The 24552-nt window shown below is 37.8% G+C and overlaps 1 protein-coding gene across 2 annotated transcripts in view; it reads left to right on the top strand.

Annotated features, from left to right (window-relative positions):
* The window catches only part of LOC137403865 (WD repeat and coiled-coil-containing protein-like), an 86335-nt gene that overhangs the window by 13826 nt on the left and 47957 nt on the right, over positions 1-24552 (top strand). For both annotated transcript variants that reach the window (XM_068089959.1, XM_068089958.1), the window contains 8 exons: positions 1478-1638; positions 4967-5081; positions 5371-5514; positions 5905-6011; positions 13234-13406; positions 15745-15849; positions 21528-21690; positions 23355-23753. In XM_068089959.1, coding sequence (XP_067946060.1) covers positions 1478-1638; positions 4967-5081; positions 5371-5514; positions 5905-6011; positions 13234-13406; positions 15745-15849; positions 21528-21690; positions 23355-23753 — 1367 coding nt within the window. The remainder of the gene's footprint in view (positions 1-1477; positions 1639-4966; positions 5082-5370; positions 5515-5904; positions 6012-13233; positions 13407-15744; positions 15850-21527; positions 21691-23354; positions 23754-24552) is intronic.

Raw genomic sequence — 24552 nt, 5'->3', positions numbered from 1 at the left:
CATAGTTTTATCGAATGCATGAAGTATATTTGTGAAAATATTTCAACGAATAAGGTTGCAAGAAAGTGTAAACAGAAACCATCTCTCACAACTACATCACATTTTGGAAAGGGAATCCAAACTATGGCGGTCTCGTGTGGCTGCGATTTTCTGTTCGTTTTTGAGCTTTTAAGAGCTTGTAATCACCTTTCCACATATTTTGCATCTACAGCACAACAGAGTAAGTCATGGTGAATTTTTTCATATCAAATAACGGTAATGTGAATTTTGTTGCAAGTCAACCTTTAAAATTAAGTCTATTTGTACCAAAATAATCATGATACATTTTGTTTTCAGCTATTATTTTGATGTAAAAACCAGTTTTGCAGCCAAAAGACCTCGAGCTCCATGCAAGCTTCAAGCTGTAACATAAAGCAGTCATTTTGTTTGGGTAAAACAGATGTATGATATACGATGTCTATGCATAGGCGTATGATATATGATGTCTATGCATAGACGTATGATATACCATGTCTATGCCGATGATTAGCCAATGCATGAATACAAGATTAAAGCACTTTGGAAGGCCGCAATTCCTAAGCATTTTCCCCCCATCTAGTCATCATGTTACGTTACCATGGTTATCCAACATGGCAGCTCGTTAGAAGACAAGGTTTAAGCAAATTCCACAAATACCAAAAGATTTTACACCGTATTTATACGTCTCACATTCATTTTTGACCAGTTATAACATCACAGCAATAGACTTGCGTGTATATCTTGTAGACTACACTAGCAATAGACTTGCGTGTATATCTTGTAGACGACACTAGCAATAGCCTTGCGTGTATATCTTGTAGACTACACTAGCAATAGACTTGCGTGTATATCTTGTAGACTATACTAGCAATAGACTAGCGTGTATATCTTGTAGACTACACTAGCAATAGACTAGCAATAGCCTATATTGCTATACTACTATACTGTATATCAGCTTCCATTCAAAGGTTCTTTTCTGAGCATTTTAACCGCTATCAAGTTTTGCAGATTTTATTCTTGAAACATCCTGGCAGTCAGATCACCTAAAACTACAAACAAAATCTCAAAAGGTAGAAAATAACTAAACTTTTTGATAAAAGGTTTTTAAATTTGCCGTGAGTGACCCTTTTATGTGGTACCATTGCCCAAGACCCAACTTTTCTTTTCATCAGAAAGTGCTTCTTGACGGTTTGGCGTGCTCTGCTATCAACCATTTTAGTACTATGTTTTTAATCTATGATATTCACAGATTTTTACTAAATTATCTAAAGAAATTATCTGTAAGATTGTTAGGTGAGTATTATTTTTAGTAGCTTCCTCTTAAAATACTTTTGTAACTGTTCATCATTAAATGGCTATATCGAAGGGGAAGTAGGAACTCCTCCATCTCAGCTCATGTGGATATTAGAATGCAAGCTTGAAGGCTGATAGGTGAATGTTTATTGTCATTGTTGTACAGGGCTATACAAAGTCTATGTTGGAGCTGTGACTTTCAAGGTGGTTGGTGTTACCTTTGTGTCACCCAGTACCAAAAGGTCTCGATATGGAGGGTAGAGAACACAACTCCAAATTTGAAGCTCAAACTTGTGAGAAAGATCAGTAAAAGTCCTCTTCCACAAGGTGAGTGTTTTAGTTACTCTTGTAGTGCATAACCCGATTTTTGCTTATAATTTATATTCATAACTCTGTTTAGTTATTCTTTCAATACATAATCGTTTGTTTAGTTATCCTTTTAGTGCATAACTCTCCTTTGAGTTATCCCTGTAGTGCATAACTCTATGTTTGCAGGTTAGTTATTTTTTCTTTGTGCCGCCACGAGAACATTAGCAAGTTTAAATCTCTCATTTCGTGCTGTAATGTTCAGATTAAAGTTGATGGAGTTGAAAAAGCTACAGCCTGATGATTTTTGTAGACTCGAGCAGGACACACTACTTACTTCTATCTAATTCTGACGACTACATTGGCAGCGTTGCGCCCCGTGAGAAATCATTGTGTTATAACTACCGTAAAACGTCTAATTGAACGTCACCTCTATTTGAACGCCACCTCTAATTGACTGCCACCCTGAGAGAAAGGTTGAAAAGTAGACCGCCACTCTCCAATTGAACACAACCTCCATTTGACTGCCACTTTGACTTTATTTGATCTTTCTGAGCCCATGTTATCAACTGATCAGTAAAAAAGTGTCCATAAAATCGTATTAATAATGAATTGTTTATATCAATATCAGTTCATTCTCTCGTTGTCCAATTCCAAAGCTTCTCGTTCTTTTTTCGTTAAAACTTTGAAAGCAACACCGTAGCAATAATAAATAACGGTCTCTGGCTAGAAGTAGCTCTCTGTCTAACACAGTTTTTCTACTTCGAAGTAGCCTACATTTATTTAAAAAATGGTTTAAATTTACGATGGTAGAGAACTTTGAAAGCAACACCATAAAAATAACTACTAACTGTCTCAGTCTAATAGTAGTTCTTTGTTTAATGTGGTCCTAATACTTTGAAATACATGCGTGTAAAACCGGTTCGCAAGTTTTGGACCAAAGGTTACGTTTACTGAGCTTACTCTTATTGTCCTAAATGCAGTGCGTACAAGTTTTGCTGTGCCAAAAAATTGTTTGGTTGCTAATATCGACTAGTTCAGCAGTGCAAAAGAAGAGTTGAGGCCAGAAGATATTGTGGAAGGTATTGGACAGCTAGAAGCTGTTTGTTCCATCGAAAGCAACAATCAGAACGCTGCTAACTGAGCAGTCGATGGAAATATTTTTTTTTAAAAACAGTAATTTTGGTTTCTGCATGTAATATGTGTATGGTTTGTTTATGTCACTTGTTCATGAATATATATTTGTATCATTTGATAGGTTATTATATAACTTATAAATGTACAGATTTATAGCATATTACTTAATAGCATCCTTGCCGCTATCTTAACACAGCTTATGAAGGATCGATGCTCATAACTCCTCTTCTATTGCACATAGAAAACTAGTTTTGGCTGTAAACTGTAGCAAACATATCAGTGAGTGCAATGAGCTTTTATTCAGCAATGTTAAATATAAAATAAAAATATGTCTTCAAATTTAAAATGAAATAAAATTTGAAAATTCCAACAGATTGCAAAGAAGGACACAGGCTATAATATCATCGCATATCAATTGCAAGCAATAGATATCAACTGATAGAGATATTTCTCAGTTTCTCAATGTACATTTATTAAGAGATGTTTAACAAGTTAGAGGTAAGTTAGCAGATTTTTTGCATTCAAAATGTTGATTATCGCTCCACTGAAAAAAGAGAGCAAAATATAGGCGATTTCCGCTTCACCTGTAATAGGGCTAAATTTATCTTCCGAAAATTCTTATGAGCCATTTGAAAAATAGAGCGCCAACCTCTATTTGAATGCCACCTCCAATTGACCACCGCTATAGAGGAGAGGTTGAAAAATAGAGGGGCATAGTGTTCAATTAGAGGTTTTATGGCAACTGCATAATTGTTCAGCTGTGCAGCAAGATAGTCGAGTGGCACAGTTAGGAGTGTCCCTGGATTGCTAAGCCAAATATTTGAGTTTGATTCTTGTGCAAGATACATTTTTCCTAACCATTAGCCGTGGCTTCAGACAGACAAACACGGCTCTTATTATAGTAAAGATATAGTAATAACTAATCTTATTAAGGTGAAACTTTGTAGTTGCAATATTTAGCAGCTCAACGAGTTAATGATGGGTAAACCCATATTTTTTCAGTTACCTGTTTTTTTACATGCAACAGCTATAAATCTACTCATCATAGAGAGTAAATCAATATAGAATCATGGTGAACTGTCAAGCTGAGTACGAAAAGCTATAGTTGCAAGTAGCTAGCAACTAATCGCACTGCTACCTTGTGGGACATTCGATCGCGATCTTACCATGACTAGATCTCTCTCTCTCTAAGTCACTACAATCAATCGTGATCTTACCATAACTAGATCTCTCTCTAAGTCACTGCAATCACTCGTGATCTTACCATGACTAGAGCTCTCTCTAAGTCACTACAATCACTCATGATCCTACCATGACTAGATCTCTGTCTAAGTCACTACAATCACTCGTGATCTTACCATGACTAGAGCTCTCTCTAAGTCACTACAATCACTCGCGATCTTACCATGACTAGAGCTCTCTCTAAGTCACTACAATCACTCGCGATCTTACTATGACTAGAGCTCTCTCTAAGTCACTACAATCACTCACGATCCTACCATGACTAGAGCCCTCTCTAAGTCACTACAATCACTCGTGATCCTACCTTGACTAGAGCTCTCTCTAAGTCACTACAATCACTCACGATCCTACCATGACTAGAGCCCTCTCTAAGTCACTACAATCACTCGTGATCCTACCTTGACTAGAGCTCTCTCTAAGTCACTATAAAATACAACAACTTTACAAGACTTCATATAAGATATCAACAACAGAAATTGCTAAGGAAGCCATTATGAGAGCATAGGAAAAAAATCACACCACTTGGGAATCGGACCCAGATATTTCGATTTCCCGCCAAGCCCGCTGCCATCTGCACGACTGAACCACCTTTCCACATCTAACAATAATTATGCAGATAGGTATTACACATGACTATCTCTCACGGCGCACAGGACTCCCAACATACTTACTAGTTTGTATATATCATATACTACTTTTTTATTTTAAATGAGCTTTGTTAACGACACAGAGCTGTTCGTACAGCAAAAGTAAGACATAACGAGTTGCATCATTTCCCGCTTTCATTTGTGATTGTAAGTTGAGATTAAGATAAGGGCATCAACAAACCAAGGAGCGGAGGCATATGCTGCCTCTCCTTTTCACATTCATATCTCTTCTCCAATAGCTCACCAGTGGTTTTTTTGCAGTTCAATGGTATAGTTATATTGCTCACAGCTGCATCACACTCTTGATATGGCTATATTGGCAGGCTGTCTGTGGAACCCTGTGAGAGATATCCTTGCTATAGCCACAGCTGAACAGTGCAATCTCTACTTCAGGCACTCAGATAAGAAAAGCTCATTGGCACTTCCTATACAAACCAAGTTAGTTACTCTAAAGGTCATATAGTATATGTAGGTCCATCCTTTCACTGTTAGATTATTTACCTTATGTATTCAGGGCATCTTATGGGCACCTTTCAGGTATTGAAGCTTCTTGAAGTAATGCCAGACGGTAAAACTGTTAATGTGTAAAGTTTTGTTTTAATTATGTTATTGAAGTAAAATAAATTTTCATTATCACCAACAAATCTCTTCAGAGTAGCAAGTTTTTGGTGTTGCTCTAAAAATGTTTTATGTCAGTTAGTTAACGCTCTCTCCTGATGTTTCACAGATATGGAGTCTTGCGAAGTGCTTGCTGGTCTGAACAGGGGGATAAACTGTATGTTGCTACTAGCTCTACACTCTGGCTGTTTGATTGGTCGAACATAGACAGCAAAATAAAAGAGTTCACTTCGGAAGAGTCAGCGCTGAGAGGGTGAGAATGATACGATGCATTATGGTCATCAACCCTGTGACACATTGCATAGCTGGAGTTTCCTTCTCCAGCTACTAATATAGTATACTATAGGATGTAGCAGTGAAGATAAGAGATTCCTCTTAGCAGCAAAAAAATGATTTGCACTAACCTTATGGCATTAAAGTAAGGAGTTGTCTGTTCATGCTGGATAAACTCCAGATTCTCTGTTCTTGTAGCCATGACTGTAGCCATGACTTCAGGAGTCATTTGTTAGTAGTCCAGTAGATAGCTAATGTACTGGCTATGGATCACCTAATGCAGAAGTTATCTGTTAGTGTCATGTTTGTCAAGTGAAGGTGAGAGTTGTCTACTCACAACAAGACAGTTATTATTATCTACTCTATGTAGGGGTGAAGGTAATGTTCTGGCTATGGTTGCCATTGGAAAAGACTATGTGCTTATGACAAGGGAGTTACCACTTGATAAGCTGGTGACAAAGCCTCAGCTTGATATAGGTACTTACACTATGTTAATAAGTACCTCTGCTTGATATAGGTACTTACAGTGTGTTACTAAGTACTTCTGCTTGATATAAGTACTTACAGTATGTTACTAAGTACTTCAGCTTGATATAGGTACTTACAGTATGTTAATGAGTACCTCTGCTTGATATAGGTACTTACAGTATGTTACTAAGTACTTCAGCTTGATATAGGTACTTACAGTATGTATGTTAATAAGTGAAGTACCTCAAATGTCTCAATTGAGACAGACGACTTACAGTCATACTTCGACATACAAATCATTTGAGAAACAAAGAAAATTTGGGGTAAATTCTTTCTTGAAGTATGAGAAAATTTGAGATACAAGCATACGAGACAGTTCACGATGCAGCTGAGTATGCCAGAGGCTGCTTACAAAAACAGCATCGCACAGCCTTTCTCATCAGGTCAAAAAGGATTTTAAAAGTTGGCTAAAAGTGAAGTTGAAAGCTAGTCTAAATGCGAGGCAGAAAGAGTTAAGTCTGTAAAAATAATAAAAAATGAGCATGAAGCAAAAATTAGGGATATGTTTAGTGTAAGATTGAACAGAATTGTAAGTGTTTGTATAGTGTCTTTCACAGCGCCGCTACCGTCTGTCTCGAAGGTAAGAACTCCATACAGTACTGTACGTAATAATACTACAGTTTAATTCAGATCATAACTATTAGATAAGTATTTGCTACTTTGTGAGGTGGTGAATACCATAGTAATATTCTGTTTGTATTTTTAGAGGGTGGAAACGGATCGATTTGTATTTAGTTATTTTATAAAGGAAAATTTGATTTGACTTGTGAGAGAATTGACATACGAGGTCCCGGAACGCTTTATGCTCGTATGTCAAGGTACGACTGTACTTTGTCTCGTCGTTTATCTATCTATTTGATGGATAGTGCTTATTCGCTTGTGTGTTTCCTACTCATATGGTTTTAGGGTAGGCCAAACATTGGAGTTAGCCTGAGCAGTAAGGGTGGTTATGGGCGGTTCCCTGCCCGATTGTCAATTTTTCTAGATCCTGTCTGCTGTGTGGAATTGTATCCTGTCTCCTGTATAGAGTTGTTTCCTGGAGGAAAATTATGACTCATCTCGGGAAATCTGCTTTTTATTTTCCAAAGACTTTTCACTCTTATCTACCGGTTAACAGTAGTTACTAGAGTTCTTTATTAAGCCTACACTTTTAAAATTAAGAGTTGTCAGCTCTTACTTGCCTCGGCCAATCATTAAGACTTCGTACCAGTGTTGAACCTATTTCTAAATGCAAGGGACTTCTAACAAAATCTAGCTAAGTGGTGTCATCAATAGTTTCAATTCTGCTCGGGAAATTATCTCCTCTTCCTGCTAAAACTAAAGTGGACCTTAAATGTCAACAGACCCAGCTCTTAGTAGATACGGATAAGCATCTATATGACTCAATTAGTACTCACTTCACTGAACCCTCAAGTTTCATGCGCACTGTTCATGGTATCACGGGAGACTTCTCACCTCTTAGCTATATCATCAAGTCTTACACATCTATCTACTTGGATGATTCTGTGGAGTGTTTGATATGTGGAAATGATGGATGGTTTACCATTGTGTTTGTGACCTTTTATCTCTTTCATGTCTTTTTTGAAAGCTTTGGTGGATTTGTATCAAAATGCTTTTGGCAGACAGCTTTAACTATACTGTACCTTCATTCTTAGGTATATTAAGCCTAAAACCATATGATTAGAAAACACTTTGCTGATGATGTTGAAGTAATTGATGCTATAAGTAAATACATTATGACAACCCAAGAATTTTTCCACTAAAAGAATCAATAAATAGATATGAGAAACGCATAAATAAAATTGATTAGGTGAAATCATCCACACACAAGCTAATAAGAACTATATACTTGGGGATGAAGGTACAGTATATAGTTAGGGATGAAGGTACAGTATATACTTGGGGATGAAGGTACAGTATATACTTGGGGATGAAGGTACAGTATATACTTAGGGATGAAGGTACAGTATATACTTAGGGATGAAGGTACAGTATATAGTTAGGGATGAAGTTACAGTATATACTTAGGGATGAAGGTACAGTATATACTTAGGGATGAAGGTACAGTATATAGTTAGGGATGAAGGTACAGTATATACTTAGGGATGAAGGTACAGTATATAGTTAGGGATGAAGGTACAGTATATAGTTAGGGATGAAGGTACAGTATATACTTAGGGATGAAGGTACAGTATATAGTTAGTTTTTGCAGTCTTCATATTAAAAGAAAAAATTGATTTCTTTCTACTTTTTCAGACTTCAGTCATCGGGTTGTTTAATAATTCTATTGCATTTAAAGAATAACGTAAATCGTGAATTGCTACGACGATGCAAATGTGTTTTTATGCTTAAGTAACCATAGAGGTTTTAACGTTTCAAGGCTTTCTACTAAATGTACAAATAGTTACGATGAAATTCTAGATAGTTATTGGCTGAGCCTTGCATTGAGCATTTTAGTAGGATCTCTAAATCTGCCTCTGATCTGATCCCATCTCATTAGCTCGCATTCTTCATGTTGTTTTAAATCACTCTACATATCAAATTTGAAAAATGTGGACATGCACATGCTTGAACTAAAATTTTGTCAGCCAAGTTTTTTCCTCAAAACCTTCTGAGTATATATTTTAATGAGACTGGTAAGTCAGCGTATTCTCTTCTATATTACTCATCAGTGTTTCAACTAAAAATTTGTGATGCTCTTCTTGTTTATTGACTCCAAATAATAGCGAAAAAGTAATAAACAAACACTGTAAGTTAACACTTTCAAGCCTAACCTTGCATATACAAGCATGTCCCTCTGTTCTACATCATATTTAACAACTTTACATTGATTGCGAAAGTACATAAAATAGTACAATTCCCTTTTGAACTGTGTATCATTTTGAATCTCTAAACTTGTAGAGAATAATGAAAAAACGGACATTAAGTAGAGTGAACAGTCCTTAATTCACACTCTCTCAAATAAGTGATGGTTTATTTCACTCTCTCAAATAAGTGATGGTTTATTTACACTCTCTCAAATAAGTGATGGTTTATTTACACTCTCTCAAATAAGTGATGGTTTATTTACACTCTCTCAAATAAGTGATGGTTTATTTACACTCTCTCAAATAAGTGATGGTTTATTTACATTCTCTCAAATAAGTGATGGTTTATTTACTCTTTCAAATAAGTGATGGTTTATTTAGACTCTCTCAAATAAGGGATGGTTTATTTACACTCTCTCAAATAAGTGATGGTTTATTTACACTCTCTCAAATAAGTGATGGTTTATTCACACTCTCTCAAATAAGTGATGGTTTATTTACACTCTCTCAAATAAGTGATGGTTTATTTACACTCTCTCAAATAAGTGATGGTTTATTTACACTCTCTCAAATAAGTGATGGTTTATTTACTCTTTCAAATAAGTGATGGTTTATTTAGACTCTCTCAAATAAGGGATGGTTTATTTACACTCTCTCAAATAAGTGATGGTTTATTTACACTCTCTCAAATAAGTGATGGTTTATTCACACTCTCTCAAATAAGTAAATAAGTGATGGTTTATTTACACTCTCTCAAATAAGTGATGGTTTATTTACACTCTCTCAAATAAGTGATGGTTTATTTACACTCCCTCAAATAAGTGATGGTTTATTTATTCTTTCAAATAAGTGATGGTTTATTTACACTCTCTCAAATAAGTGATGGTTTATTTACACACTCTCAAATAAGTGATGGTTTATTTACACTCCCTCAAATAAGTGATGGTTTATTTATTCTTTCAAATAAGTGATGGTTTATTTACACTCTCTCAAATAAGTGATGGTTTATTTACACTCTCTCAAATAAGTGATGGTTTATTCACACTCTCTCAAATAAGTGATGGTTTATTTACACTCCCTCAAATAAGTGATGGTTTATTTATTCTTTCAAATAAGTGATGGTTTATTTACACTCTCTCAAATAAGTGATGGTTTATTTACACTCTCTCAAATAAGTGATGGTTTATTTATTCTTTCAAATAAGTGATGGTTTATTTACACTCTCTCAAATAAGTGATGGTTTATTTACACTCTCTCAAATAAGTGATGGTTTATTTACACTCTCTCAAATAAGTGATGGTTTATTTACACTCTTTCAAATAAGTGATGGTTTATTTACACTCTCTCAAATAAGTGATGGTTTATTTACACTCTCTCAAATAAGTGATGGTTTATTTACACTCTCTCAAATAAGTGATGGTTTATTTACACTCTCATTGTCATTTGGCATTTGGCATTGTCAAGGCAATGCAAATATGTCGGCAAAGATTGCAACTGTCAAATTTGCCCGGTAGTTCGCCGAGTATCCACGACAGCCTGTGCACTGTGCACCACTTTGGCGATGATGATTATCTGTCACGGATTGCTTGATCTATATTTTCCTTCATGACAGTTGTTGCGGGACTAGTATTTCATTGTTTCAGTGATCTGATGTTTTATAATGGAATGTTATGAAGGGGACTACTCGCCGATGGGTTTGTGATAGTGTGAACATTGTTATTACTAACGACCACCATAATATTGAGATTAACGCTGACACACAGCGATAAAATATGACCTATCTTTTAGGTAGTGCATGCGTATATAATACAGTCATACTTCAACTCACGAGCTTAATGCGTTCCGAGACTGAGCTCGTATGTTAATTTGCTCGCATGTTGGTGCAATTTATTTATATATAGAACAATTAAATATACAGTCAAACATGGATAACTCGAACTTCAAGGGACCGAGCAAAAGTGTTCGAATTATCAGAGCGTTCAAGTTAGCAGAGCACTGTCACAAGTCCATATATTTACTTATTTATTAGTAGATACATGTACATATACAAACTATAATATAAATCAAAAGCACAAATGGCTTGTTTCAAATTAAATGCTTCTAATGTAAAGTTTAAAACGTTTTCATGAAAAAGTATAGAGATTTTTCTATCACTTGAGATTGGTTTGTTGTTTGAGGTGATGTTATTGCCAGGACGTTTTTCAGATTGACATTGGCAAAACTTGATCGTTGTTGAAATGCTCAAAAGAAAAGACATTTTTTTCTTTTGGGGTTTTACCCACGATCAATTTTGCCGTTTTCTCTTGAAGTTTATGCAGATTACCATACTTTATCTGGGATTCGTTAAGAGCAACACTCCGAGGCAGTTCAATTAGAAGTTTTACGAGGTTTTACGGTACATTCTATATCACTCACGCTTTTTTAATAGATACTTATTGAATGTACACACGTATTCTGTGTTTAGGTCAAACGATGAATAGTTTTTTTGTAGCTCAGACAACGTATACGTTTAGTTACAAGAATTTTTAAGACGATTTAAACATTCAACATTCCGACGTTGATTCAACACGGAATCAACGTCGGAAAACTATTCATCACGGGCTAGCTGGGTTACGCCACGCACTCAAGGATTTTCGCCACGCACATACAAAACAAAAACAACATGCGATTTTTGTTTTGTATGTGCGTGGCGAAAATCCTTGCACGCGTGCCCCGGCTAGCCCGTGCTATTCATCGTATCGCAGTATAAATCAAATTTCACCAAACTTTTAGAAAAGTCGTTGACAAAAATATTTTGCCGATGGTGGTAATAACGACGCTTATGAATTACGAAAAGATGAAGTTTACCTCTATGGCTTTGAATAAAGTGATTTTCTAAAGCGATAACAACCGTTTCGGTAGCCGTTGGGCAAAAAAACAGTTCGAATTAACAGTGTTGAGTTCGAGTTATCTATAGCAATTTATCATTACGTGGGAACGGACCAAAGGAAATGTTCGAATTAACCATGTGTTCGAGCTATCCATGGACGAGTTATCCATGTTTGACTGTATATTGATTGGTTTCCATACTCTAAAAATTGCAAATAAAACACTCAAAACAAGATATTGTAACAGAAAGAACATGTTGGTTATTGTCCTAACTTACCACATGCTTTCAAAAAGCAACAATTAAAAAATAATGCAAGGAAATGTGATTAATTAAAATGTAAAATTAAATACATACAATAGCAGCTAACGCTAGCATTTGCCAGGGAGGGAGATTTAAGTTATCCTTCATTACGACAGTTGACTTTGATAAATCTGGATTTTATCAATGTCTTAACAGACAAACTTAGAAGCAAACCTAAAAGCAAACTTTCATTTTCAACTTAACGTAATTAAAATGTCTTCGGCGTTCATAGTTTGAAGTTTCTCGCTGGTTAGCTAATTTTTCCTTTGTTTCGCTTTCACGACCAGCCGGCCGTTTTAAGATAAACCTATCTAAGGACGTTTGCCTTTGTCGCCATTTCAACATGTTGCGATTAGGACGAACACAGGTGTCGTCACAAAGGGTTAATGCACGACCACTAGCCAACTTGTCCAAATGTCTATTTTTATAGTTTTGATAGATAGCACCCGGCCTTTTCACATAGCATCGTTTCAGTACGCTGTCACCGGCCCATTGTTTATCTTTTAACCAATGTCTGAGCAGTCTCTCCATAAGCGGTCGTGAAGATCGCTGTGCCGTTTATAAACTATCGTTAGTCCTTTTGCGAACTAAATGCCCTGAATATTATCCTTCTGTTTGATAATTGTGGATGTATTTCTGTCAAATTGCTGAGCTAGCTCAATCACACATATATATTTCGCATATTTTTCAATAATTTCCCGTTTAATATCAACTGTTATCATTCGATTTTTCTTTGCATTATTTTTCATTTTACTGGCAAACTTTCGGTCAACGCACAGTACTTTTAATTCACATAATTCTGCACTGAAAATCGCGCACAAAAAAAACACGATACAAAAGTATAACCTGAGCAGTTGAAAAATACAGAGTGATGCTGTTCTCATAAAACACCTCTGGCATACTTGGCAAGTGACTCACGTGCTCGTATCTCAAACATGGCTCGTATGTTAGTGCTAACACTTGCTTAAAAGCTGGCTCGTATCTCAAACATGGCTCGTATGTTAGTGCTAACACTTGCTTAAAAGCTGGCTCGTATCTCAAGTTTCTCGTATGTTGGAGCACTCGTAAGTTGAAGTATTACTGTACATGTATATAATGTGCCCATATATTTGGTTGGTGATCTTCAAGTCCCATGTATCACAATTATTCAAGGATGACTAGAGAAGTTGATATGAACTTTGATATTTTGTTGAAGATATGTCTCACGCAGCCAAGTCTCCTACTGATGTGCTTATGAATCTCAAAGCCAACAGTCCTGTTGACACGTCTTCCGCGAGCCTTCTTTTGGTCGCAACCTCATCTGATATCAAGGTCATTTCAGAGACGAGCATCATGGGACTTTTGGCACCTGACCTTCTCTCTTACTCAGTATGTGTCTCTTTGAAACGCTTGCTGTTTCTCCAATGGTAGGCTGTCTCTCCAATGGTAGTCTGTCTCTCCAATGGTAGGCTGTCTCTCCAATGGTAGTCTGTCTCTCCAATGGTAGGCTGTCTCTCCAATGGTAGTCTGTCTCTCCAATGGTAGGCTGTCTCTCCAATGGTAGGCTGTCTCTCCAATGGTAGGCTGTCTCTCCAATGGTAGGCTGTCTCTCCAATGGTAGGCTGTCTCTCCAATGGTAGGCTGTCTCTCCAATGGTAGGCTGTCTCTCCAATAGTAGGCTGTCTCTCCAATGGTAGGCTGTCTCTCCAATGGTAGGCTGTCTCTCCAATGGTAGGCTGTCTCTCCAATGGTAGGCTGTCTCTCCAATAGTAGGCTGTCTCTCCAATGGTAGGCTGTCTCTCCAATAGTAGGCTGTCTCTCTCCCCTATCTTCTCCCTCTTCCCCTCCCTCTCCCTCTTCCCCTCCCTTCCTCTTCCCCTCCCTTCCTCTTCCCCTCCCTCTTCCCCTCTCTTCCTAACAACGCTAGATATGCCGAGTTGTGTAAACTTGACCTAGTCACTCACTCAAACATTCACCCTACACTTCTGTTCTGTTCATGTGTCTCTAAGGCACTAAAACCATTCTGTATCATTAATCCAGTTTTTATGTATGATTTAAGTTTTTTCATTTAGTTTTTTATATAAATTGTTTTAAAGCGGCATTTAATAAGTAGGTATAGTAGGTTTTTATGCTGTAGAACAAATGAAGCAAATTCTAGTGAATTGCTATATAACTATTGCTTACAACATACAACTGATGTAACATATGAAGTGATTCAAAGATATGATTGCATCAAATTTTAATTGATTTTAAACGAAAGTATTTCTTTTGTCTATCAGTTGATATGTTGTTTGTTGTGTTAGGCAATCTCATTGTCAAGATATTTGAAGATTAAAATAGACAAAAATTGATCGCGGTAAAAACGCTCAGGAAAAAAGACATGCCCAGGCGTGCCCAAAATGATGTAACTAGTGATGCAACCTGTCTCTATCTATCGTATTCACATCGGCTATTGCGATAAAAGTCTAGTCCTACGCGGCTCTATTGGCATATATTTTATTTTGTATTTGCTCATGATTGCTAGAATAAAATTTAAAATCTAGCTACAGATACGTTATGATAAATGTCTCAAACGCCTCAAATAAGGGAAATTAAAAATTTGTCATATTAGTTTCCTCTAAATGCTGTGTAAACATTTGAGTACCGACTACGGTTCTGCCGGTCTACAGTAATTAGGTGGTTGAGTTCACTTATTTCATTGCAGCCTTTGTATTAGCGAAGTTCTCTGTTGCTATTCACACTGGAAACTAGTTGCTAGATAAATTAAGCAAGCCGCATCTTTGGAAATAATATGTTGGAATATATGGCGAAACCAACTGCATCGCTAAAAAGTCATGTATAGTCAACGTTATGGAGTCATTACTGGTACCAATTTGTAGAAAAGAATTTACTGGTCACATTTGATGAGTTGATTCAAGTACTAAACAACCGGTTTTATGAGTTGACCAAAATAGTGATTTCTTTGTAATCAATCAACCCCATGATTCTGTCAAATGGTTAATAAAGCCATTTTTGCACCTGGTTGGCAGTTAACATAACATTTATGTTATGTCAGCGATAACATTTATTATGACCTATATAACATTTTTTGTGCTGATGGTTTTCTAAAGAAGAGATCTTATATTTATCGCTCGTGGACACGTTTCAAATCACTTGTTATTTCACGAATGAAGCACACGCTCAAATCTGAGCGTTTTAAAAGATGGCACAATTCAAACACATATATCTCTGGACAGGGTTAGTCTACAACGACAAAAATGACATCAAATTGTAGCTTATGTTTTAGCCTTTTATTGGTCTCAATTTCATTTGATCGACTTTTTTGACGCAATCACATCTTTAACATATGAAATGATTTAACATATGAACTGATTTAACATATGAATTCAAGTAGAATAAGTCCTGATCACACCGGCTGGTATCCCATTATAGCAACACTAGAGAAGAGCACAAAGGACATCATCTGAATAGCTCCATGAAATAACAAATTTTGTTAACATTTTTCATCACTTTTTATAAAATGATTGTTTATCAACAGCAGCTTCATGACCATATTGGCAGATGAGATCACATTGGTGAAAGTTTATTGCAACCTTAAGAGCATCTTCTTCCAATTTTTTAATAACTGGAAGGAGCCACTTACGGAATCCATTAATGAGATGCGAGCCACAAATTGTGAACGAAATTAACAAATTTTAGTGCATAAATCTTATCTAAACTGTTACAGTTCGACGGAAACAAGCAGCTAGTGATTGTTGGCAGCAATGGCAATAGCACCCTCCAGTTCTTCACTCTCTCCGGTCTCGGAACCTTTGACAAGGAGTATGACATAGTGAGTTTTATTCTTGTTCCGGAGCCCACATCCTGTTTGTCATTATTTCATTGTTTGCTAGTCGACAGGTAATTAAAAAAAGACTAATTGTGCGGAGTGTTTGTGTCTGGCCTACTGGTCATTACTACGCAGGTGTGAGATGGAGAGAGCTTGCTTCATTCTCTTTCGTAAAGTTACAGTTACGTAATACCTGCTAGGTACAAGTTTGGGCGTTTCGCGAATACCAAGCATGCTGGTGCCATAAACTGGCTGTTCTTTTGTTTGTTACCAATTCTCTGCTATGTTGTAATGTGTCAGTTAAAATACTCATCTGCAACTTGCATTCGCCAAGTAGTCTTTTGTTACTTTAGCAAGAAAATAGTCACTGTTTCCACCTGGAGTTACAGATTTAAAATATAGATTTCTGATGATAGACTGACATCTCTCTTTACTAATGGTGAGCTACGGATCATGTGGGGCGAGCAGCTTCGACCAGTGCTCAAACAAGTGCACACAACTCACAAGTGTGAGTTGTGAGAGAACTCGTGTGATCATGCATGCAGTTATAGGGCAGACAGCTGGGCTAACTTTCACACTTTTTTTTCAGCAGAATCATTTTTATGGAAATCTCCGGCTGGGACACTAGTTGGGTTATTTTTACAGAACTTGAACTGCTATAAAATTTTGAGCGATCTTTGTGAATTACATAGAGCTATTCTCATAGGGTTATTTTCATAGAGCTATTCTCATAGAGTTATTCTCATAGAGCTATTCTCATAGAGTTATTCTTATTAATTCCAATCAATAGCAGTTTAACTACATTTTGTTAAAATTGAAAGACGTTTTTTAATTGTCAAACTAAGTTGCCATATTAGTGTCAAAAAATGGTTTTATAACTTAAAAATCTTTGGAATGCAGATGACCACTGCGCTCCTCAAGCGCTCCAAAAGTTTATTTTTTCACGCAGCTAGTGTTTCTACAAATTCCACATCGTAAAGTCAGGGCCTTCTGGTCTGCTTAATCTGGCACTCGTCCACTAAATATATACTTGTATATCTATGTACTGTTGCTATTTTGAATTTGTCCTCTAACCTTGTTGTCTTCTAACCTTGTTGTATTCTAACCTTGTTGTCTTCTAACCTTGTTGTCTCCTAACCTTGTTGTCTCCTAACCTTGTTGTCTCCTAACCTTGTTGTCTCCTAACCTTCTTGTATCCTAACCTTCTTGTCTCCTAACCTTCTTGTCTCCTAACCTTCTTGTCTCCTAACCTTCTTGTCTCCTAACCTTGTCTCCTAACCTTCTTGTCTCCTAACCTTCTTGTTTCCTAACCTTGTTGTCTCCTAACCTTGTTGTCTCCTAATCTTCTTGTCTCCTAACCTTGTTGTCTCCTAACCTTCCTGTCTCCTAACCTTCTTGTCTCCTAACCTTCTTGTCTCCTAACCTTCTTGTCTCCTAACCTTGTTTTTGCTGAAGTTGTATTCTCCTTCTCAAGGCCACGATTGATTTCTAGAATGCGTTTTTTAAACTTTTTTTAAAACAGCCACCAAAATTGTGCTCAAAACGTTTTTAGTAAAAATTACAGACATCAGAGTATCTATTTGCTACTGACTGATCTGTTGATGCTAAATGTACAACAGTTCAATCTTATTTCAGCAATGAATAGATGTCTGGCTATAGAGTCTTATTTCTGATGAGATAATGCCATACCTCGGAAGCTATGTTTACCCATCCGATGTTTGTAACTAAACGCCACACCACTTATAAATGGGACAACTCCGCTGAGTTTTTTGCATCGATGCTCCATTGTCAAGAGTTTTTTTCTTATTTGCATATTTTTTATCGTGTTCTATAAACGCTTTTGTTTAATGGCTGCTGGTGAGTCGCCGCAAATTCACCTCTCAGACCATTTTTTATAGCCCTACATGTCGGGCTTAGTTGTCCATCTACTCAGCTTTTATACAGTTTTTGAGAGTTGTATACTCCTGTCACACAGTTGCCAAGTGCTACTCTATTGTTAAAAAATGCAAAACACCAAAGTTTTGTATTGGCTGTTTTTATGTGTGTATGTGAGTGAGCGTACTAGTCCAACTTAAATATCAATACTTTTCACAAGATATTTTTCAACAATGAGAGAACGCTTGGCATTTTTTAAGTTTTAAATTTTAGCAAGTTAGAAGGAGATTTCCTTTGCTTAATGATAAACTTGGACAAAGTTTAGTAGATTTTATCAGAATCAGTATTTTTCTGTTATATGAGATTGTTTCTGGTGTTTGAGCGGATCTGACTGCCAGGAGATTGTTTCTGGTGTTTGAGGTGATCTGACTGCCAGGAGATTGTTTCTGGTGTTTGAGCGGATCTGACTGCCAGGAGATTGTTTCTGGTGTTTGAGCGGATCTGACTGCCAGGAGATTGTTTCTGGTGTTTGAGCGGATCTGACTGCCAGGAGATTGTTTCTGGTGTTTGAGCGGATCTGACTGCCAGGAGATTGTTTCTGGTGTTTGAGCGGATCTGACTGCCAGGAGATTGTTTCTGGTGTTTGAGCGGATCTGACTGCCAGGAGATTGTTTCTGGTGTTTGAGCGGATCTGACTGCCAGGAGATTGTTTCTGGTGTTTGAGCGGATCTGACTGCCAGGAGATTGTTTCTGGTGTTTGAGCGGATCTGACTGCCAGGAGATTGTTTCTGGTGTTTGAGCGGATCTGACTGCCAGGAGATTGTTTCTGGTGTTTGAGCGGATCTGACTGCCAGGAGATTGTTTCTGGTGTTTGAGCGGATCTGACTGCCAGGAGATTGTTTCTGGTGTTTGAGCGGATCTGACTGCCAGGAGATTGTTTCTGGTGTTTGAGGTGATCTGACTGCCAGGAGATTGTTTCTGGTGTTTGAGCGGATCTGACTGCCAGGAGATTGTTTCTGGTGTTTGAGCGGATCTGACTGCCAGGAGATTGTTTCTGGTGTTTGAGCGGATCTGACTGCCAGGAGATTGTTTCTGGTGTTTGAGCGGATCTGACTGCCAGGAGATTGTTTCTGGTGTTTGAGCGGATCTGACTGCCAGGAGATTGTTTCTGGTGTTTGAGCGGATCTGACTGCCAGGAGATTGTTTCTGGTGTTTGAGCGGATCTGACTGCCAGGAGATTGTTTCTGGTGTTTGAGCGGATCTGACTGCCAGGAGATTGTTTCTGGTGTTTGAGCGGATCTGACTGCCAGGAGATTGTTTCTGGTGTTTGAGCGGATCTGACTGCCAGGAGATTGTTTCTGGTGTTTGAGCGGATCTGACTGCCAGGAGATTGTTTCTGGTGTTTGAGCGGATCTGACTGCCAGGAGATTGTTTCTGGTGTTTGAGCGGATCTGACTGCCAGGAGATTGTTTCTGGTGTTTGAGCGGATCTGACTGCCAGGAGATTGTTTCTGGTGTTTGAGCGGATCTGACTGCCAGGAGATTGTTTCTGGTGTTTGAGGTGATCTGACTGCCAGGAGATTGTTTCTGGTGTTTGAGCGGATCTGACTGCCAGGAGATTGTTTCTGGTGTTTGAGCGGATCTGACTGCCAGGAGATTGTTTCTGGTGTTTGAGCGGATCTGACTGCCAGGAGATTGTTTCTGGTGTTTGAGCGGATCTGACTGCCAGGAGATTGTTTCTGGTGTTTGAGCGGATCTGACTGCCAGGAGATTGTTTCTGGTGTTTGAGCGGATCTGACTGCCAGGAGATTGTTTCTGGTGTTTGAGCGGATCTGACTGCCAGGAGATTGTTTCTGGTGTTTGAGCGGATCTGACTGCCAGGAGATTGTTTCTGGTGTTTGAGCGGATCTGACTGCCAGGAGATTGTTTCTGGTGTTTGAGCGGATCTGACTGCCAGGAGATTGTTTCTGGTGTTTGAGCGGATCTGACTGCCAGGAGATTGTTTCTGGTGTTTGAGCGGATCTGACTGCCAGGAGATTGTTTCTGGTGTTTGAGCGGATCTGACTGCCAGGAGATTGTTTCTGGTGTTTGAGCGGATCTGACTGCCAGGAGATTGTTTCTGGTGTTTGAGCGGATCTGACTGCCAGGAGATTGTTTCTGGTGTTTGAGCGGATCTGACTGCCAGGAGATTGTTTCTGGTGTTTGAGCGGATCTGACTGCCAGGAGATTGTTTCTGGTGTTTGAGCGGATCTGACTGCCAGGATGTTTTAAGATTAAAACCAACAAACTTTTAAGGTGGTTAAAACACTCGGAAAAAAATTATGTGCCTGTCTCTTTCATCATTGATCTCGGTCATTGCGTTCAAGTTGCAGCGTTACGCGTCTCTATTCTATATTGTATACTGGGTTTACAAAGACAAAAATTACATGGAATTGAAGCTTGATGTCTAGTTTTATATTGATATTATTTTCATTTGCATCACTTTACCTTCAATTACGCTGCCTTTTATCTAAACAAAAGTGAGGCAGCTGCCTACTCTGATAATGTTGCGTTTAAATGGAGGTATATACTCACAGTAGTTTGTGTAACCGTGTAGTGTTTGCTGGTCTCATGCCTCTTTGAGAAACTCTTGCTTAAGTTTTCTTTTTAAAATTATTCTTCATATGATGTTTAAGGTATTTGAAAGCCGCCATGAAATTTCATTTCAGCATTGAAAAAGAATAATAATTGTTGAATAATAAGAATTAATAGTTTTGTTAATAGAATAATAGAAATATCCTGAAATAGCGACTTACATTAAGTTGATATATCTATTGATTATCAACAGTAGGTATATTGTAGTACATCTATGCTTTATATATGAGCCCAGACTCTAGAACCCCTAGACTATTTTGTTTTAAAAAGACATAATCATTATGATACTACAATAGAGTGATTTTAGATTTATCTGCACTCTGGTTGTATAATGTGCCTGCTCCTCATTATCGCAAAGACTTGGGAGAAGTTTATGATGATAGATTATGGGTAGATAAGAGTCTGTGATAACCTAGTTTTAGATGACTCCCTGACCTCAACTCGCAGCTGTTTTTATAACTGTTTTTAATGTTGCATCGAGATGCAACATTAAAAACAGTTATATAGTATCTTTATAAATAGTTTTTAGGCTATGATATCCAACCGCTTGTTGTATGACAGATTGGTTTGGCAATTATTAAAAATATTTTAATTGGATTCATCCGCAAGTCATCTTCTAATCAACTGATCAATTACATTATATCTGATTATATCTGATCATCGAAAGCGTTTTTGAAAGGATAACTCGAGATTTATGAATATGTGTGCCTGAATGAGTGCCCATCGTGTAACCAACATTAGCTATAAACATCCCGACCAGGTGGACTCAGGAGATCTACAACCACTCCCGAGTCTAAAGATATGATTTCAACACCATGTCCTGTCTGTTAGCTTATAGGGCATCGATAGGTCTATAAAAAGCGTGTTACGAATAGATGCACGTTACGAATAGGTGCATGTTACGAATAGGTGCATGTTACGAATACATATAATACAAGCATCTATATTGTTTGCTGGTCAACAGCTGCTCTCTCTTATCAGCTGAAGGCAATGCGTAGGTGCTATATTATGATGGCATGATTGAGAGGCGATGAAACGTAGTACGCAAGATAAAGTCTCTTTTGTGTGTTCCATATCTTAGGTGATAATTAGTGCACGACTGTCACGACTGTAGCCTCTGAGCTTATGGCTACAACTAATATCTGACCCCCAATGCGTTTGCTTTGCCTATAGATGTTACCGGCTAACGAGAGGCCTAAAGGGGTAGCGAAGGCGCCTGTCAGTTCTTCAGTCTACATACTCATAGGGAAGGTCAACGCTGAATCCGCCGCTCTCAGCGTTGACTCCGACGCTGACTACGAGCTGAAACTGAGTTTGACGAGACTCTCTTCTGCAGGTGAGAGTTTTCTTCACTTTGTGATTAGGTTTCTCTTAGGTGATGGAATGTGAAAGACTTAGTTGTACAATGGTACGTCTACCAGAGCAGTGCCATTTCACTCGGGTTACTAGCAGTGGGAACAAACAATATACAAGTATATATATATATATATGATTGTAATTGTTACTTTAGCGCTTATTATTGTAATAGCGATAATATCGGCATGGTTGCTGTGAGGAGATACCGGTATTGAAACAAAACCACCTCACGTTCACAAGGTTTCGATTATGTATGCCAAAGATCGGGTCTAGACACGATTGATCGATACATCGACTACAAGTTTTTATATCGAAATGCTGATTGACATTTGGTTAATGTCATAATGGTTATGACACAGTTAATGTCATAATGGTTTTAATATTATCAATATGTTATCAATATGTTATAGAACTCAGGCTGTTTCTTAAAAGAAGATCCATATTAAAGGTATTAATAGTGGTAATATTTTCTTTGGAATATAATTGTTGTCCGTCCTATCAAGGTTGATGACTCAAATCTGCAGAGTACATTTCCTCACGGGAACTTGGACCATTAGATCACTAGCTAGGTTGTTAAGCTCTAGCAACGATGTTGTATGGTGTCACAAAGGTCAAACCACCAAATTTTTAGCCTGTTAGAAAAATGATTTTTCATGTTTTTGTCAATAAAATGGCGTTTAGCATTGAAGGGTTAATGATTACTTGTATTCTCCACACACAGTGTCAGAATATTTGCTATTCTTGCCCACTTTGTTGTATGCAGTATACTTCCACATGTCTAAGAATTGATTAAATCACAACTTGGGTGGCTCACATCGTGAGTCACGGAATTTATGGCAGGCAAGTGTCACAAAGGCACCTTCGTGAAGTGTCAAAAGGCAAGTGCCCAGTCATTGCTAAATAAAGGTTGTTTGTGATAGTTGTGTGCCCAGAATTGTTTTGCAACAAATCGTGGTTTAGCTTTTTCGGTGGTTAGAAGTAGCCTAAAGCACCGTGAAATTGACAGTTTGTATGGGGTTGCGTATGTATCGCCCCAACCCGCCTTATCTGATTGTTCGTATATTATAAATTGGTGTCACAAAGGCTCTCAAATAGTGGGAATATCTGTAGAAACTACTGAATGAGAAGTTGTGGTGTAGTAGTTCAACTAGTAAAAACTTGCATGCAGTTGAGTTACTCTCCTTTTAACCACATTTTGGAGTTGTCTCCATAATTCAATGTTAGTTGGAATGTCTCATAGAATAGGTTAGCTCAATACTTAACTGTTTGACATGCACCAGCAGGTTATACTAAGGTGTGTTATGTCAGTTCGGGCATGCGCTAGAAACACTGGGGCAACATACAATCAAGGGTCAAAATAACTTTGTATACAACGGCATGTCTCTGCTTTTATCTTTCTTCAACATTTTAAACCCGTCAGGTTTTGTTGCGTGACCAATTATTCGTCTGTCAAACTCTGTGTTTCTAAGTTTCTTGGCGAAGCAATGCCTCACTCAGAGCCATTTTCTTTTGGCTTGTGTCCCTTCTATAGCTCTTAAGTTCTACCGGGAAGGGACCAAACAATTTCTAGACAGTCTTACCCAAGTTGTCAGCTGCACTATGGTATGCGCTTGTTGGTTAATCCTTCTTACTCATTTATTTCAGATTATAGTTCTAAAGTCGGAATGGAACACTCACCTCAAAGCACAGCCAAAATAAACAATATATCTTCATCATCATCCGCCATTGAGGAGTTGTCTTCTTCATCAGGTGATAACGTTTCATTGAGTAGAATGAGCAGCAATAAAGATGAAGATCTTTTCAAGTCTTTATCTCGTAGTCAGGTAATACCCGTCGATGACAACAGATTCTCCAGCCAATCACGGTCTTCTATTAGTCTCGATGGCCAATCACTCGACAGCCTGCAAGCTACATCTGTCGACAACAAACATCAGAATGATATAAACGGAGAAGGAAGAGCGATTGTTACTGGTGACAGTCACTCGTCTTGGAGAAATATAACAAAGTCTGATGAGAGTTTTGTACACGAACACACGGAAGTGGGTAGGGATTTGTCTTTTCTATTTATAGCCATTGTTTAGATACTGTATGCTTGAGGGTCTCTAGGGTTGGTAGGAGAGAAGGTGGTTGTTGGCCCGTTAGTCTCGCACGCCACAAGTCTCGCGCTCTTCTGGGAAGCATTTTTTTTATTGAAAAACAGACCTAAGAAAGTTGATATTACTTTGCCAACTGAGTTATTAAATTGCATATTCAGCTCGCCAAATGGGCACACGAATGGGCACGCCATTATTGCGTGTCTTTCTAGAACTTAGTCTATGGCTACTAAATATCATAAATAGCAAACCTCTTTTACTGAGTTCATTGGCTAAATGTTTCAGGTCTCTTGTACTTTGTGTTGAGACTTGCAGACCTCTTTTACTGAGTTCATTGGCTAAATGTTTCAGGTCTCTTGTACTTTGTGTTGAGACTTGCAGACTTCTTTTACTGAGTTCATTGGCTAAATGTTTCAGGTCTCTTGTACTTTGTGTTGAGACTTGCAGACCTCTTTTACTGAGTTCATTGACTAAATGTTTCAGGTCTCTTGTACTTCGTGTTGAGACTTGCAGACCTCTTTTACTGAGTTCATTGACTAAATGTTTCAAGTCTCTTGTACTTTGTGTTGAGACTTGCAGACCTCTTTTACTGAGTTCATTGGCTAAATGTTTCAGGTCTCTTGTACTTTGTGTTGAGACTTGCAGACTTCTTTTACTGAGTTCATTGGCTAAATGTTTCAGGTCTCTTGTACTTTGTGTTTAGACTTGCAAACCATGTTCTCTTTTTGTAATGCTTGAAACATTTTAAA

Source organism: Watersipora subatra, chromosome 9 (genome assembly GCF_963576615.1).
Source record: "Watersipora subatra chromosome 9, tzWatSuba1.1, whole genome shotgun sequence".
Taxonomy (NCBI): Eukaryota; Metazoa; Bryozoa; class Gymnolaemata; order Cheilostomatida; family Watersiporidae; genus Watersipora; species Watersipora subatra.
Note: the sequence above shows the minus strand (reverse complement) of the source record. Positions and strands in the feature narration are given on the sequence as shown.